This window comes from Acartia tonsa, chromosome 10, assembly GCF_053477335.1.
Source record: "Acartia tonsa isolate MP-2025a chromosome 10, ASM5347733v1, whole genome shotgun sequence".
In the NCBI taxonomy this organism is placed as follows: Eukaryota; Metazoa; Arthropoda; class Copepoda; order Calanoida; family Acartiidae; genus Acartia; species Acartia tonsa.
In genome coordinates, this window is record NC_137269.1 from 1,713,337 (window position 1) to 1,731,175 (window position 17,839).

Sequence of the window (17,839 nt, forward strand, 5' to 3'; positions counted from 1 at the left end):
GCACCAAAATTAGAAAAAAATTCTAAAAAAATCTTAACTTCTACATTATGACTTTTGTGTATAAGGAGAAACCTAAAATTTTTTTGGTGAATACTTAGATATCAATGACCTTCTGAGAAAAAATGTGTTATGACCATTTGACCGCTCCCTAACCGACTTTATGACCGATTTTTGTCCGGCTTTTACTACAGACATATATCATGAATATCGTGGCTTCTATTACAGCTAGAGTCCTAAAAATTTTTTTGGTAAATCCTTGAGCAACGTCAAACAGATAAAAATATTAATCGGCGCCGCCAACCGCCGTTTTACCGCCCTAACCGCCGAAAATGGCGGTTTCCGTTATTTGCCGTTTTTTGGCGATGATCAGAAAAAGTAATTTTTTTGTTATGAAAAATAAAAGTTCGTCCTAAAATTTGGTCATCCTAGCTGCAAAATTGGCCGCTCTACAGCTGTTTTAAAATTTAGCGGCTGGCCGCTAAAAAGCGGCTAAGGAGCGGCCTTGCTGCTATGACTAGAAAAAGTAATTTTCTCTAAAAATACACATGAACCACCAGAAAAAAATTTTACGTCTTTATCTGTAACAGGAGCCGAGATAGAGGGGGGGGCTCTTGGAGCCCCCCCCCCCGATCTATTAAGGTGGGAATTGGGGCCCAAGCTGTAAGGGTTAAAGAGTAGATAAAAATCTTTACAAGAAATGTTAGAATATATCTTCAAACAAAATATCTTATAGAATTAAAATCTATGGACAGATTCCATTCCATAGTTCATCCGAATAGTGTACATACATATATATTAAAAATAGAAAACAAGAACGCTAACATCAGTTAAAAGGGAAGCTTTTTGTGACAAAAAGTTTAATATAGAGAGATAGATTATAAAACAGAAGAAATATTTGAAAGAATGATTTAAAGTAGCAAGGTAAAAAAAAGAGAAGATTAAATGGTAGAAGGAGATAAAAAGAAGAGATGGGGCGATGATAGATGAAAAGGGGAGAAAGGTGAATGGAAAAGGAGAAGGGGAGAAGTGAGGAAGGAAATGGTAAGAAGATGGGAGACGTGTAGAAGGAAAAGGGGAGAGGAAAAAAGGTAAGGAGATGGAAAAGGGAATTTGCAGAAAGGGAAGAAAGAGAAGAGAAGGTGAGATGGGGAGGAGTAGAAAAAAAGTAAAAGATAAGGGGTTGGAACCGAAGTAAAGGAAAGACATATTATTAGGGACAGAAGAACATTTATAGAGCAGCTTTGCTGCTTAGTTGAAATAAACATATAATAAGAGTTGGAAATGAGAAGAGAACCGAATTGAGAGCAGTCAAACAGCAGGGCGAACAGAATAAACTGATATTATTAACATTTTATAGGTTCTTTGCTACTAAGAATTCATATCAACCTTGACAAAGATAGAAAAATTCCAATATTATTCGCATATTATAGATATTATCAAATAGCTAGATTAGATGTATATCAATAATGCAAATTTGAACACTGTCTGTTCGTCTGTCTGCCTGTCCGGATACCAATAAATCTTTAGAAAGTATGCTTATTAGTCATAATAAGGTTTTAGGCCATTTTAGTTAGGCTAAAAGCTGATCAAAGGTCTTATTTTCTAACAACATTGCAAATAGCAAAAGGCTTTCTACAAACAATCCTTAATAGCCTTTATTCAATATTGCATTGCACAATGTATAATTCATTGCAAATAAATGCGCGAATATATTTATTTTCTTTGTGTTTTTTAGCTTCATGTGTATTTTATCCGGGTAACTTTACAAAGTGTCTATAAAAATGATGAGAGAAGTGGGAAAGAAAATCCATAAAAAAGCTGATTTTTACACACTTGTAAAGTTACTTACATCGGTCATAACAATGTGCAGAAATAACTTTTTCTTACAATCATTTCTATCTAATTAATACCGTAAATTGCACCAGATCAAAAAGGTATAACATCGGTTCTTTCCTTTAAGGGTCTATCGAGCACTGAAACCCCTCCGTTTTTATTTTTAAATGAATTGAAATTAAGGGTGTAAGTAACTTTTAAAATGCATATCAAATACTCAATACAACCCTACTTAACTCGACCTACAAACAATGAAAAAACTACCCTCTCCCCCTTTTAAAAATGTACTTCACGATCAGGGTGGGTGTACGACTTGTCATTTTAAGGGACACCTCCATAAGATCTTACCTCTCCTAGTATCTCCTAACATGTCTCCAGACAAGATCTGTACCAGATGGGTTGCTACTTACCTCACCCAATATCTCCTAACATGTCTCCAGACAAGATCTGTACCAGAGAGGTTGCTACTTACCTCTCCCAATATCTCCTAACATGTCTCCAGACAAGATCTGTACCAGAGAGGTTGCTACTTACCTCTCCCAATATCTCCTAACATGTCTCCAGACAAGATCTGTACCAGAGAGGTTGCTACTTACCTCTCCCAATATCTCCTAACATGTCTCCAGACAAGATCTGTACCAGATGGGTTGCTACTTACATCTCCCAATATCTCCTAACATGTCTCCAGGCTAGAGGTGTACCAGAAGGGTTGCTACTTACCTCTCCCAATATCTCCTAACATGTCTTCAGGCTAGAGCTGTACCAGATGGGTTACTACTTACCTCTCCCAATATCTCCTAACATGTCTCCAGGCTAGAGCTGTACCAGATGGGTTGCTACTTACCTCTCCCAATATCTCCTAACATGTCTCAAGGCTAGAGCTGTACCAGATGGGTTGCTACTTACCTCTCCCAATATCTCCTAACATGTCTCCAGGCTAGAGCTGTACCAGATGGGTTGCTACTTACCTCTCCCAATATCTCCTAACATGTCTCCAGGCTAGAGCTGTACTAGAAGGGTTGCTACTTACCTTTCCTAATATCTCCTAACATGTCTCCAGGCTAGAGCTGTACTAGAAGGGTTGCTACTTACCTCTCCCAATATCTCCTAACATGTCTCCAGGCTAGAGCTGTACCAGAGAGGTTGCTACTTACCTCTCCCAATATCTCCTAACATGTCTCCAGACTAGAGCTGTACCAGATGGGTTGCTACTTACCTCTCCCAATATCTCCTAACATGTCTCCAGGCTAGAGCTGTACCAGATGGGTTGCTACTTATGTTGATCAACACTGTTCGTACATCCTGGCTTCGAACCTGCCATTAAAATATTATTAATAGATTCTATATATATCCTTTTGTATATAGTAGGGAGTTTTTATCCGTAAAGATCACGTTAATTACTAAACAGATTTAGTTCTTCACTTTAGGGAAAATTTTGAGCGAAGCATCTTTATTACCAAGGCCTTAAACAGAATTCTGTATTTAAGAAGTTTTGCAACAAATTTACGTATAATTTTGTCAAAACTTATATATTCATATTTCGTATATTCAGTTCTGACACTCTACAAGAGTTTATGTTCGTCTGTCATACCGTTTTAAAGCTTCGCTTTTATGGATGTTGTAATCCTTTTTTACATTTTGGGGAGAAAAGTAACTTTGATAAAGTTTAATTTCCTCTATTTCTGACCAAATCAGGAAGGGTAAGACATGGGAATGTAAATTACACTTGTACTCAAAATTATCTATAATACAAAGTAGAACGATGTCTGTCTGTCCGTCTGTCCGTCTTTCTGTCTGTCCCTTAAGATCTCGGTAACCACTGAACCGATCGGATTCTACTCTTCAGGGTATCTACCTATTGGTCCTGTGGTGGTTTTAAGCTATTTTCTTGGGGGGTGGGACACCCCCAACCCCCCCAAAAACCAAAAAATCCCCCCCCCATTTTTTTTTTTTTTTTTTTTTTTTTTGAAGGAGATTTCCATGGTCCTTTACGATTTTCGCCATAATTTTTTTTTTATCACCTCTTGGGGCAAGCGAAGCCGCTAGTATATAATAATCTTATAACTTATTCGATAACTATTTTTTTTTTGGATAATTTAGTTAAATTTAGACTGGTAGGTTCAAACTAGCAGTGATTAATATACAGAGAAGGTAATTTTGTTTATCATCATTTGTGATGTAAATTTATTTATTTTGTCTTATCCCTTAGAATGCCTGGACCTAACTGACATTCATATGTCCAAAGTCAGTCAAGTAAACTTTTTTTCTGCAATACTTTTCTTTTTTCTCCTAAAAGGTTACTACGGAATTTATAGATTACTAGCGGCTTCGCACCTAGCCTCTAGGGGCTATGCCCCAAGATGGTTGATCAAACCAATATTTCGTATTTTAGATTTAAAAGAAAAATGGAGAAAAAATATTTCTATTTTAATTTTAGTTTTAAAAAGAAATTTTTTTGGGGGGTTGGGTATTTTTTATTTTGGTGGGGGTTGGGGGTTTCCCACCCCCCAAGAAAATAGTTATAAACCTTCCCGGGACCTATGAGAAGCTACCCGAAAAGGAGAACCCGATCGGTTCAGCGGTTAGCGAGATCCTTTGCTACAAACAAACAGACAGACACACAAACATCGTTCTACTTTGTATTATAGATTGAAAAATTTTGGTCATTATCAGGTTTTAAGCCATCTTCCGAGGAAATAAAGAAGGAAACTCCTTGACCCTAATACTTAAGAAAGCGATTAATAACTCATTGAGTAACATCCTATGCAAGTATCTTAACATCTTTTGTATGTTGCTTTCATTCAAATATGCTGACCATCGAAAATATCACTATCTTAAATCTTTATTTTTAAAAATTAACCCACAGGGCCCTATCACTTCGGGGCTCTTCTACCCTTTACTTAATCTAACCTAAATCTTAGTGGTAAAGAAGCTTCACAAAGTCTAATTTAATTTATAAACTTAAATGATAAAGGTAGTCAATGATAATATTTTGTATTTTAGGAATGATAAATTTAAGTTGACGAGATCCCTTTCAACTTAAAAGTTTTCATCTTAGATAAACTATTTATACCATTCTTGTACAGACTATAGAATCACAATTGCAACACGTGACTACGTGGTTGAATTAAAAATGGCGGTTACTAAAGCTGCTTTTACCTAATTTATGAGCTAAAAATTAATCAATAATAATCTCATTTTTATACAACCAGGAGGAAGTTGCGTGAATGCATTGCGACTTAGAAATTCGACGCCATAAAGAAAGAGGCAAGATTTCGAAACAGCGTAAAGTGCCTACAAAAAAATGACGTCATACAATAAAATGACCAATGATAGGCTAGTATACATTGTAATTGACCAATGGTAAAATATATACTGGCCTCTCATTGGTCATTTTATAGTATAAAGTCATTTTTTGGCGGCACTTTAAGCTGTCTCTATGATTTCAAAAAGAGTATGTCGATTTATTCGACTGATGTCGCTATTTTTTAGTAGCAAATCAACTCTACATTTCACTTTGTCTGTCAGTCTGTAATGCTAAAGGATAAATTAGATTATATAATCAGCTGCTAATATAGGTAGACCTTTGATTTTTTACGTCAACATCGCCATCTTAATGGTGAATATTTCAATATATATCAGCCATGGCAGTCGGAATGTTTTAAAGCAGCTTTTTAGCCGCTTTTATTGTTTGACTGATCTCTACATATATTTGTGATCCGATTTATTTTTATATTCTCTGCTGCTATTGAATATGGAGTAGTGAATATTTTTTCTTGAGATACCAAAGTCCAAAAAGCATCCAGTATACAATTTATTTTGTTTGGCAATCCATGTGTTGTGCATGCAAAAAAGACGTATAAATAATTTTTATGCTTGAAAAATTTTTTGTGCTTCGCTATTTATGGATGTTGACATCGTTGCTTTTATCAAAATACACTATACTGTCTTGCATTATATTTGCCTAGAGAGAGAGAGAGGGGACAATGTGCTGTTTATTACACTAGTCCTAAAAGTTTTAACTTAACGTTTTCTTATTCGTTGGTTTAACAACTTTGGAGACTTTAAATGAATTTTTATTTGCTGTTTCTTTAAGTTGAGACTTAAAACGTTTCAACCACTAGTTTTAATCTACAGAAGGGATGTATATTGTGTATCATCATTGGGGATGAACACATTTTTATCTGCCATTGTCTTATCCATTTAGATCCCTGCATTTACCCAGAGTACCAGATTCAATTTTTACTTGTAGAAAGTTCAGACATTAGGGAATATTGTTCTGTTACACTTATTTCTTTGATCAGGGATATAACTGGGATAAGACAATGGATGTACATCCCCAATGATACACAAAATTACCATGTAGATTACAATAAGTAGTTAAATCGTTTGAACACACAACGTAATGAACCAACCAATCAAAATTCAATAAAAGTTCTCAAAGTTGATAAGCCTACAAAATAATAAAAAATTATAATAAAACTTTGAGGACTAGTTTAATGTCCTTTCTGTCTACCTCTGATACTATGTATGTAGAATTGTAGACAACTATAAACAACTTGCAATATTTAATAGTTATTTCTTTCATCGTATTATGGACAGCTTAACGCGGATATAGAATAAGAGGATAACTATGCACAAGTATGAACTTTCAGACAAAGGATGTGCAATAACAGTGTTTGTTGGTTGGGATCTCTAATTCCTTGGGGGCTATTAAAAAAACCTTTTATAAGCTTCGTTATCAACGATTCCCAAAAGTAATGATCAACTTTGCTCTTAAATTCAAACTTAAACTAAACAATTATGTACTATAATGGATGTAGAATATACGTGGATATTATGACAGAGGAAAAATTGTCGTCAATTTCCCCTGTCATTTATAGTTCATTTCGTTAAACCAGTAGGAGGTAAGGGGGTAAGGAAAAGGGGGATGATGGGGGAAGATCATTATTTAGCCCGCTACAAGGTTTACTTTGGTGTAAGTTCCAAGTAATAATAAATCCATTTGTATTAAAAAGAATAGTTATTTCTCGCATCGTATTATAAACGGCTTTCCGCGGATATAGAATGTACAATTATGAGATTAAAACTAGTTTTTGCAGCCCCGAGGTGCCGAAGGCACCGGCTAAAAAAACTGGTTTTAATCTTATGATTGTACATTTCTATATTTGTAGAAAACTGGATATAATATGATGCTAGACATAGTTTTTTCGTATGGATGAGAACCGGTTCCTATCCACCGGATTCGAATGAATACGAGAAAATACCTTAGATTTATCGAGAGTAAAGTGAAGATACTGCTGTAATATCAGTGTATCCCTAAAACAAGGACGAATTAGTTGTATAGAAGCAAAGCTGCTTGAAATTAAAGGCAAAATATACGGTCAACAATTGAGAGATTTATAAAATAAAAAAAGATAAAACAAAAAGATTTAAAAATATTTAAATTATTTCTTCAATTAAAATAATTGTGTGAAATATTTCAAATAAATTCAAAACTAAAAATTTGAATATATAAAATAATACATTGTATAGATATTTTAGATTTTCAATTAAATTTTGTCGAATTGATCAAATTAAATATATTTGGTGTCTAGCAATTTTTAAATATACCTTGAATACAAATTTTTATGAAATCTACTTTCATAATTGAGAAAGAATAATTTTAAATCTTAAAATTAATCTTTCTCTAAGCAAAGCTAAAAATTTGGGGTATAGTCCCTTTCGTGGCAACGCTCCTTAAGGGGCGATTCTTCATTTTTTTAGCAATAGCTTTTCTCTTATTTCTAGCTCCTGCGAGGGGCTCTAACCCTGCGGGGCCAATTGCTTAACCCTGTGTGGCAATCACCTAACCAAATATAACCTAACCTATCAAAAGCCAATTTAAAAATACGACGAATCGCCCCTTAAGGTTCGTTGCCACGAAAGGGACTATTCCTAAAATTTGGGATAAGCTATTTAAGAGAACATAAGAAACGTGCTTTACCTAGTACAAGTAAGAGCTTTCATAAGCAGGGCACGCTCAGATGGTATTTGTGTTGTGTGGTACTGTAATTGTATATTTATCATAAAAAGGACGACAACATCCATAAAAGCCAAGCTCTAAAATTGAAGGACAAACGAACGCTAACACTTGTTGAGTGTCAGAACTGAATAATCAGATTATCATTGCATAAGTATAAACAAAATTGTAAGTAAAATTTGTTGCAAAACTGCATAAATACATAATACTATTTAGGGACATACTGATATTTTTAGGACTTGATTATAGAGATCCATCGCTTATACGATGACTTAACAACTTTGGGGTACTTTAGTGAATTTTTATTGGTTGCTTCATTAAATTGCGTGTCCAAACGTTTCTACTATTAATTGTAAACTACAGAAGGGACCACTTTATGTATTATCATTGGGGATGTACATAAAATTATCGGCCATTGCCTTATCCCTTTAGATCCCTGTGTCATCATTGTTTAAGTACAAACAAGAGTAAAACAAAGTAAACAGAATTTAAGTTCAACAAATAAGATTAAATGAGTGAAACTTGAAAAATAGATTCATTTTTGTTTTCAGCAGTGCAACTCAGGAATCTTAAGGGATAGGACAATGAAAAATATATTGATGAACATGAAATTCCCCAACGTTATAAAACTTAAGGTACGGGTACAATCTCCCATCTCTTCTACAATTCACTTGGGTCCGTTCGTTTGTATAAAAAGTCCCTTCCATGCGACTTGTCTAACGTCTATAAATAATGCCATAGACATTAGAGTAAAACTCTAGAGGGAGAAGGGGTTAAATATCCAAGTGCTGACTCTCAATTGGGTCATTGAAAATCAACCAATGGTGTCGATTATATTCACACAGCTAAGTAGCAGAAAACAATTTGGTAGCAGGCGAAAAAGGTCCTTGGAAAATGGAAGGGGTAGTTATATGTATATACATCTATACTATAGAGCTGTTATATAGACAGATTTTAGAGGTTTCAACTTATGTTTATGATCGAAGTAAAGTTTTTATTTGAGTTTTAGATTATTTTCTTATCCCCTAAACGTTTAAACAGCGGCGCTAGCAGGACGGGACATTCCCTGCCGCCGATAGGCTGAAACACGCCACATAGCTGCGAGCTGCGAGCCAACATACGAGTGTAGTGCACCAAAGCAGAGAAAACTACGTCAACTCCAAGTATCCTGAGAGGCTACAACGCAGCCACCCATCTAGAAAAACAGATATTATATCACATTGTAGGGATTACCACCCTGGTGTGATGGTTAAACAATAGATTTATGAGCAAAGATTGGCAAACAATTTGTTGTGTATTGTGATAAAACTAAAAATAGAACAGGCTTGGATTTGTTGTGTATTTTGATAACAACTAAAAATAGAACAGGTTTGGTAAACAAATCTGTTATGTATTGTGATAAGGACAAAAATAGAAGCTAGATGTAATATAACAAATGCCCTGATAAACAATCTAACCACCCCAAGCCTACAGCACAACAAAAATACACCCCTTATTTCAGAGGAAAGGGAGGGGCCCACTCTCCATTGAAGGAAATACAATCAAGGTGACATAACAGATAAGCCTAGGATTAAGGAGAAAGGGCACCATTACCTCATCACACAGTTACCTCAAACCCGCAGCACTCCCCCCTTCCTCACAGGGGGAACGGACGGATTTACCCCGTCCCCTCACGCGCTTCCCCCCTCCTACCCACACTTGACTAAGTCCGCCCACGGTGTGGAGCTAGTGACCGGGAACACAGAGCGCCATTTACGGGTAGCGCAACGGAGTGCGGAAATATCATAAAATTCAACGGACAAAGCGGACCAATGAGAGAGCGAGTTGAGGGATAAGTGCGCGTTTTACCTGTGTGCGCGGATTTGATGGTGCGTAAGCGCGTTGCAAGGACAGGAGATTTCACGCACACACACACACACCGGAGCGGAGCTACTCCATAGCATCTAACAGAGGTATTTTTAGAAAATAAAGAATTACAAGCTTCTTCCTCCTATCTATAGTGTGATAAAGGAAAACCAAATCAGTTCCTGACAGCAGTTCAGACCCTCAACACCTATCTACCCCTACCAGCCTACTCTACAACCTCAGAATCCAACTAGTGATAAGTACAGCTATATCTTTGTAACTAAACCACCAACCTAGTGATAAAACAGTGTTGGCTGTTAGGCTAGAAGCCTCAAGTGACAAACCATTTATAATATTGCCTTATAACCTTGTGTCCCGCCGTTGAACCGTTGACCCGATGGAACAGCCGCAAGCGCCAGGAGGCGACCAAGCCCCAGGATGGCTCCAGGATGACCCTCAGCCGGCTCCAGCCAAGTACCGCAAGCTGATGCTGAGTAACCTGCCGGAGTATAGAGGACCACCCAAGCAATCCTGGAGCTCCCACATCCGCAGACTCGAGATGTCATGGGCGGCTTACCGCGTGCCGCCCCATGACTCCCTCAACCGCCGCAACGCCCTTTTACTGTCACTGGTAGGGCAAGCGGCAGAAATGGCTTCTCATCTGTTTGGCGAGGCAGGCCAAGCCTTGACCTACGAACAGGTCAAGGCCGAGTGTGAAATGTTATTTCGTCCCGCCTTTGAATCCCAGACGCTTAAACAAGCGTTTAGGGATTACAGGCAACACTCGACAGAACCTATACAAGCATACATATCAACAAAGTGTGCCTTGTATAGGGACGCCTACAGCCATGAGGATCTCGAGTTATTAGTGGACGAATTAAACCGTGGCATTCGTAACGCTAATGTGAAACGTGAAATGATGAGTCATGAGATCACCAGTGTACCTGAGTACACACGGAGAGCCATGTTCACCGTCACAATGATTACCAAGCAGCTGAAGGAGGGTGTGTGCCTAGTGGACGCTACCGACGGGCTCACAGGATCAGCCAGCATCCAGTTGCCCCAATATGACGAGTCGGAGCCAATGGAGATTGGCGCCTTGGCTCCGGGTCTCCACCAGATGGGGAAGGTCGCTCCAGATGACAAGGTTCCAGGCCGCTGTTTCCGCTGCCAAGGGAAAGGCCACCGAGCTCGAGACTGCCCGACGCCTATGGAAGTCAGCCTAGAGGAGAGACGCACCCAGCCACGCCGTGACCGTTCTGCCAAGTGCGAGCGCTGCCACTATGCCGGCCACACGGCGGCCGAGTGCAGAGCTGACTGGGACCAGGTAGCCGTCCGCAGGCGCACCGCAGACAAGGGTGCTCCCCCAGGAAAGCCCAGCAGAGTGGCCCATATGGAAGGGAGCGCACCCCCAGTGCCACCGCAGCAAGCAGCCGCCCCCAACGCAGCGGGCCGAGCCGACGGGATGCCGCAGTTTGGGACCGTTCCAGCTAGGATCAACGTACTGAGCGGCGCGGCTGAACCCAACCGGGTTGGCCTGGGCTTCAGTCTCAACCACCTGGGGCCAGAGTTTGTGCAACCCAACAACATCGCCGAGCCAGAAGTTCTGAGGCCCCAGCCTTTTAGCCTCAACATGATGGAGCCTGCTCGACCGAGCCTACCCAGCAAGAGTGGAGGGGCGCTACCCAGCGTCACTGAGACGGTGTACGGGGAGGCCCTGGCGGCCGCTGAACGAGAGAGGCAGGAGGCGCTAGCCAGCGCATCAGAGTCGATGTATGGGGCGCCACCCGGCGCCGCCACCTGCGATGACTGGGGGGTGCTATCCAGCGCCTCCAACCTGGTGCCTGGGGCGACAACCGTCGCCGCCACCGAGATACCTGGATCCTGGAACAAGCCAGCCTCCAACCTGGTGCCTGGGGCGACAACCGTCGCCGCCACCGAGAGACCTGGATCCTGGAACAAGCCAGCAGTCCCAGAGGAAGGGGTGACACCCGTCACCCCCAGCCAGCCAGCGCCACCAGCCTGCAGGGAGAGCCCAACTACACGCCATCCAGCGCCCCCTGCCAGCCGAAGGAACCCAGCTGCCCAGCACTTCCAGTCGAGCCAGGATAAGTTAAATTTAACAAATGTGTTGTATCCAAACCATTGTAAAACCCCAGCCTTGCCTGTGCCCCCTGCACCAGAGGCTGGGGAGATTGAAATTTGGGGATATAAGGACTTGCCTGTGCCACATGCACCTGAGTTCCTAGGGCAGGGGAGGGACGTGAGTCAGGGCGAGCCTGTGCCACACGCACTTCAGCCCCATGCCACTGGGCATGCCATGGACAAGGGAAGGGACCCCTTGGGGCTAGGGGAGCCGACACCCAGGCAAGCGCCAGTCGCCTGCCAGTCTGTCATTGGGGAGGGTATCAGGGTGCCCCGGCCACACCAAGATAACGCTCAATGGAAACTTGTACCTAGCCAGGAGCAGCCCAGCCGTGTCCAGCCCCGAGAAGCAGCCGCGACCCGAGCCGAAGATCCCCAGCCGCGTGCGCGAGGTAGATGGCTGTCTGGTAGCTTCTCACACTGGTGGATGGTCCTGTGGGGACTACTGCTGGCAGCTGTGTGGCCTACAACCAGCTACGTCCTGGTGGGATGGGACTGTGCCAACCCCACCCACGTCACAGCCTACAATAAAGAAAAGATGTGCAACCCGGAACCTCTACACCAGGAGGTGCCCCTGGGCCATGAAGTACACGTCCTGCAGCAAGTCAAGATTAGGGAAACAACAGGATACAGTTGCCAGCTCACTGTGTCCCAGTGGACATTCAGGTGTGGGGTATGGGGTCACCTCAAGGTGACCTCGGTCCCCACCCTCATGAGGCCAACCAAGATAGATCCAGAAACGTGCCGAGACCTGGCCAGGAACCGAGTCTACACGCTGCCAGGCAAGACCCAGCCACTGACGTTCCAGCTGAACCATCCCCTGTTCTTCACCCTCGATATGGTGGGCGCCCTCGTCAACAGCCCCGAGGGGGTGGGTTGTGAAGGGGAGGACGTCCACTTCGAGGGCCAGCTGTACCGCAATGAATTAGTGCTCCAGGAGCGACGGCTGCTGGTCAAGGAAGAGACCTACGTAGTAGAGGATGGACGGGTGGAGTCCCAATCTGACCACCTGGCCTTAGAATGTCCCCATTCTGAGCTGTCTTGCATCACTGGGGAAGCAACCTACGTGTGGGACCACCTGGGGAGAGATTGCCCCTTGAGGCTGATCCGCAGCCTCCAGCCTAGCCTAGTGATGGATGCGTTCCTGGTTGACCATCAAGCCCAGTTTTTCATCAACATGACCAACCCCACCTCAATAGTGAACTGCGACTTTGAGGCCCATGCCACCAACCACCCAGCATTGTTCGTGGCAGCTGACCCAGCCGCGGCGGCGCTGCCCAGAGTATCGGCCAGGGATGTTGATGTCCCCTTGCAGGCCCAGATACATGCAGGTTATATTGGATTTACTCTGGAGACGCGCATGAAAAGCACAGCAGCAGAAGAAGTAGCGGCCAACTGCTGGAAGCTCCAGCAACTAGACCCGGCCCACCCGGTGCGTGTCCAGGGGAGCACGTTCTCGGTGCTGAGGGGAGATGTCCTGCTCCAGCTTACCTGCCAACGCAACAAATATGTTGTCCGTGAACACAAGGAATGTTGGGACAAAGTACCAGTGGAGCCCACAGGATTTGTAGACGCCGTGACACGAGTGTATAGCGGCCACGCCACCAAGATTCCCTGCTCCTCCACATACCCCCTGACTGTGCATGCGGAGGAAGGCTGGATAGAGTTAACCCCCGCTCCTAAGAAGAGGCCACCCCCGCTGGATACGCCCAAGCAGCTACTGACAGAACCCTTGGATGACTTCAGTTCAGGGGGCTTGTATTCGCAGGCTGAGTTGAACGACTGGCAGCAGCTGCTGGCGTTCCCAGCGTATAAAAGCGCCATGCTGACCGGCCTGTCCTATGGCTCATGCGTTCAGCAAGGTAGCTGTTCGGCCACAGGGGACCATGGGATAGTGTCCTACAACATCGACCGACTGGCGGAGGAAGGAGAGGCCGCCCTGGATGTCTGGGCTGGATTCAGACAAGCTATTCACGAGTGGGGAGATGGCGCAGCCATACTGTGCTTGCTGTTGTTAATCCTCAAACTGCTGGGGGACCTGACCATCATTTCCCTGGCAGCAGCACAAGGAGGTGTACGGGCAGCCATGAATGCGATGTCACAAGTGTTCCTGTACCATCCAACTTTGTACAGGAAGGCCTTGGCCAGAGCCCGGCTCACCCATGCCAAGTCCCGGGACTTTTCAGTAGACTGGGATGCCATTCCCATCGGCCGGGAAGCAGCCGAGGAAATGGTGTCCATGCAATCAGCCGATAGCGGGCATGACCGCCCAGGCAGGCCAGGACCGCCCTCTGGACGACCCCGCGGCCCCTCGGGAGGTCAGGCTGCCGCCCAGACGGTCAACTTGGCAGCCAGTGCCCCAGCCGCTGCCAACAACAACCAGAATGCCCCGCTGTTGACCGTCCCAGCAACAACTGTGCCACCCGCCAACCTGACACCTGCCGGCGCTGAACTACGTGTCCAACCAAAGCCAGCCTCTGCCTTCTATCCCACGTTGGGAGCCCATCAGCCCTGAGAAACACTCACCACTAGGATTCCATTGAATCATTATCATTTGTATATATCTTAGCCCTAAGGAGCGGACCGAAGGCCTCAACCACTGTCGGAAGTCTGGTAGGGAAACCCTCTCCCAGCCTTCCGAGTGGAGAGTTGTGGTATTCGGCAACCGTGAGCCATGCCTATGGCACCCCTGACCGGGGTGTCCACGTCTGTCACACTGCCGTAATCTAACTGAACTCCGGTGTCTGCCATTTATCCTCGGCGGATACCACACCAGGACAAACGCAGGAGTCCCAAACATCGGAGAATTAAGAATATATATATACAGATTAGGTTAGGTTAAGATATGAATGTACAAAAAAGCCCCCCCGCAGGGGTTATGCATTTTTAAGAACCTATAAGATGGTCTAAAATAGGTAAGGTTAAGTTTCCACTCCAAAGTTTTTCAACTCCGACGTTTGTCCTAGGATCATTTTCACGCCTTCATTCAGATCTGCGATACTTCAAATTGCGAATTTCAGTTGTTATGTAATTGTACAGTATTGATATATTCGAATTGAGTCAGTAAAATTATTTTCTTATGATAAAGTTCCTTAGCCAAAGTAGACTCCCAATCTTGTAGTGTACCATTCTCGATTCCCGCACAGTAAACCAGCTCCTAAAAATAACAAAGTTGATTATAATAGTTTTTACTTCTGGCTTCGAAACCAATCAAAATCCGCTGAATTAGAACCGGTTTTCAGCCAAACTGAAAATTATGTATAGCATCGTAATTGTTCACGAATATAAAATTAAAAATCATCAAATTAATCATTTTTTTTAGACCCGAGGGGCCGAAGTTTTCCGAAAATCCTGTTTTCATAAACTTTATCATCCGCGGAAAGCTGTCTATAATACGAAACTATAGATAATCATAAAAGCATCTTACTGTTTGAAAACCTATCAATCAAGTAAATGGCAACATCCATATTCCATAAGTATCGAAGAACAAAAAACAAACAAAGTGAGATCATAAAGAGAAAAAAGATAAATCCTTATAATAAAGTAACAGGATGTGTGTCTATCTGTGTGTTTGTATGTTTGTAGCGAAGGATCTCGCTAACCGCTGAACCGATCGGGTTCTCCTTTACAGGGTAGCTTCTTATAGATCCCGGGAAGGTTTATAACTATTTTGGGGGAGGGTACCATCGCCCTCCCAAGAGAAATCACCAAAAAATTAAATCTTTTATGCAGAGAGATTTCAACGCAACCCCAACATGTATCGTAGAGACTTGAACGCTAGTGGCCTCTAGAGGCGTATCCGCTAGTATTTAAATATAGAAACAAACAAAACCTATATACATGTATGTCTTTAGTGACATAACAGACAATCAACAAACAAAATTTTGATAAATGGAATCTTTACTAAACATATCAGCTGTCTATCAATAAGAAGCTGATTATAATTCAAGTTTCTTACATAAGAATAGACGGTTATTTCATTAGAGAAAAACACTAGAGGGAGAAAGGGTTAAATAACTGTATCTCCACATCGCAACCGTCTTGTGCAACCTTTCTATTGGCACAGTTATGGAATCTCAACGACAAAGATTTTTTTATTCAATCTTGACAAGTGAGGTATTTTTGGAAAGAGGAATATATATAGAAAACGCCTATGAAAATTAGAAAATCCGCAGAAATCATATTTGCAAGTTATTTGCAAAAATCTGCAATGCTAATTTGCAAAATTAATTTCATGCCTTAAATGACTTATTTAGAAAAAATCTTTTTATGAAATGTGTTTATTTATAAGTTTAGAACATACTTAGGGCAAAAAAAATTTCTTTAGTGTTACTTTTTTCACCTTATATATAAAAAAAGCAGTTTCTCACATTTTATGATAAAAAAAAGGTATAGGAACAAAAAATATGATTTTTCTTGATGTAAACACAATAATTGGCATAAAATCTATCATCCTAAATGTAAAAATCAGATATAGAATCCTTTTTTAGAGCTAATATAGTGCAAAAAGTAACCAAGACATTTTTGTAAAGTATGAAAATCTGAAGAAAATAGTTCTTTTTGCTTTTGATGTACATATCAGATAAATGTATATAAAATTAGTGATTAAAAACTATAAAACATGTTATAACTTTTTCAACACTGTCATTGATTAAATTGCACTTTTAGGTTTAAGAATTACCGAAGTAGTGCATAAAAACTCTTTTTATGATGTAATTAAACAAAATAAATGCCAAAAAACCAACTACATAATGGTCTACTGCATTTTAAAAAACGCCTAATTGTTGATTTGAATTTATTTTGTTTAATAACTTAATAAAAAGAGTTTTTATGTGCTACTTTGGTAATAAGTAAACCTAAAAGTGCATTTTAATCAATGATAGGGTTGAAAAAGTTATAACTTGTTTTATAGTTTTTGATCACTAATTTTATATACATTTATCTGATATGTATACCAAAATCAAAAAGAACTATTTTCTTCAGATTTTCATACTTTGCAAAAATGTCTTGGTTACTTTTTGCACTATTTTTGCTCTAAAAAGGATTCTATATCTGATTTTTACATTTAGGATGATAGATTTTATGCCAATTATTGTGTTTACAACAAGAAAAAAACATATTTTTTGTTCATATACCTTTTTTTATCATAAAATGTGAGAAACTGCTTTTTTCATATATAAGGTGAAAAAAGTAACACTGAAGAAATTTTTTTTGCCTTAAGTATGTTCTAAACTTATAAATAAACACATTTCATAAAAAGATTTTTTCTAAATAAGTCATTTAAGGCATGAAATTAATTTTGCAAATTAACATTGCAGATTTTTGCTTATAACTTGCAAATATGATTTCTGCGGATTTTCTAATTTTCATAGGCATTTTCTATATATATTCCTCTTTCCAAAAATACCTCACTTGTCAAGATTGGATAAAAAAATCTTTGTCGTCGAGATTCCATAACTGTGTTGGGTCATTGGAAATCAACCAATGGTGTCGCTTATATTAACACAGCCAAGTAGCAGAAAATAATTAAGAACGAAAAGAGACCTTTAAAAAAGGAAGGGAGGTAGTTGTCTATATATACATCTATACTATATCATATATGATTATTATTTCGAATTAAAGAGCAACTTCACTACTAAAAGTTTAACATACTATATAACAGTAGTATGCTTTTTATATAAAAACTCATTTTCTTATTGGAATAATGCATTACTTTAAAAAGAATAAAGGAATAAGGAGGTTCATTTTTTTCTGATTTTAGAACATTCTTTCACTTACAGGGTTGGTTTTTTTATTAAATTAATAAGCTAGGGTACAATGTTTGGCACTTTCGATATAAGTAAATGATAATAAAAAACCCATAGAATGCGATAATAACTTCAGAAAAATCGAAGAAAATAGTTTTCATACTTAATTAACGTTTTTAAGTTTTTCTTCAAAAAGTTTAGATAAGATGCCTTTAAAAGTCATCTATGATTTTGTCAGGGATAAAAA

The 17,839-nt window shown here is 40.6% G+C and overlaps 1 protein-coding gene across 1 annotated transcript in view; it reads right to left on the reverse strand.

Annotated features, from left to right (window-relative positions):
- Positions 1-17,839, reverse strand: part of LOC145330871 (endoplasmic reticulum aminopeptidase 1-like) — a 112,349-nt gene that overhangs the window by 15,759 nt on the left and 78,751 nt on the right. Inside the window, exons 29-32 of the mRNA XM_080175534.1 lie at positions 14,937-15,002; positions 7,820-7,881; positions 7,101-7,152; positions 3,050-3,147 (exon numbers count right to left, since the gene is read on the reverse strand). Of these exons, the coding sequence (XP_080031660.1) occupies positions 3,050-3,147; positions 7,101-7,152; positions 7,820-7,881; positions 14,937-15,002 (278 nt within the window). The remainder of the gene's footprint in view (positions 1-3,049; positions 3,148-7,100; positions 7,153-7,819; positions 7,882-14,936; positions 15,003-17,839) is intronic.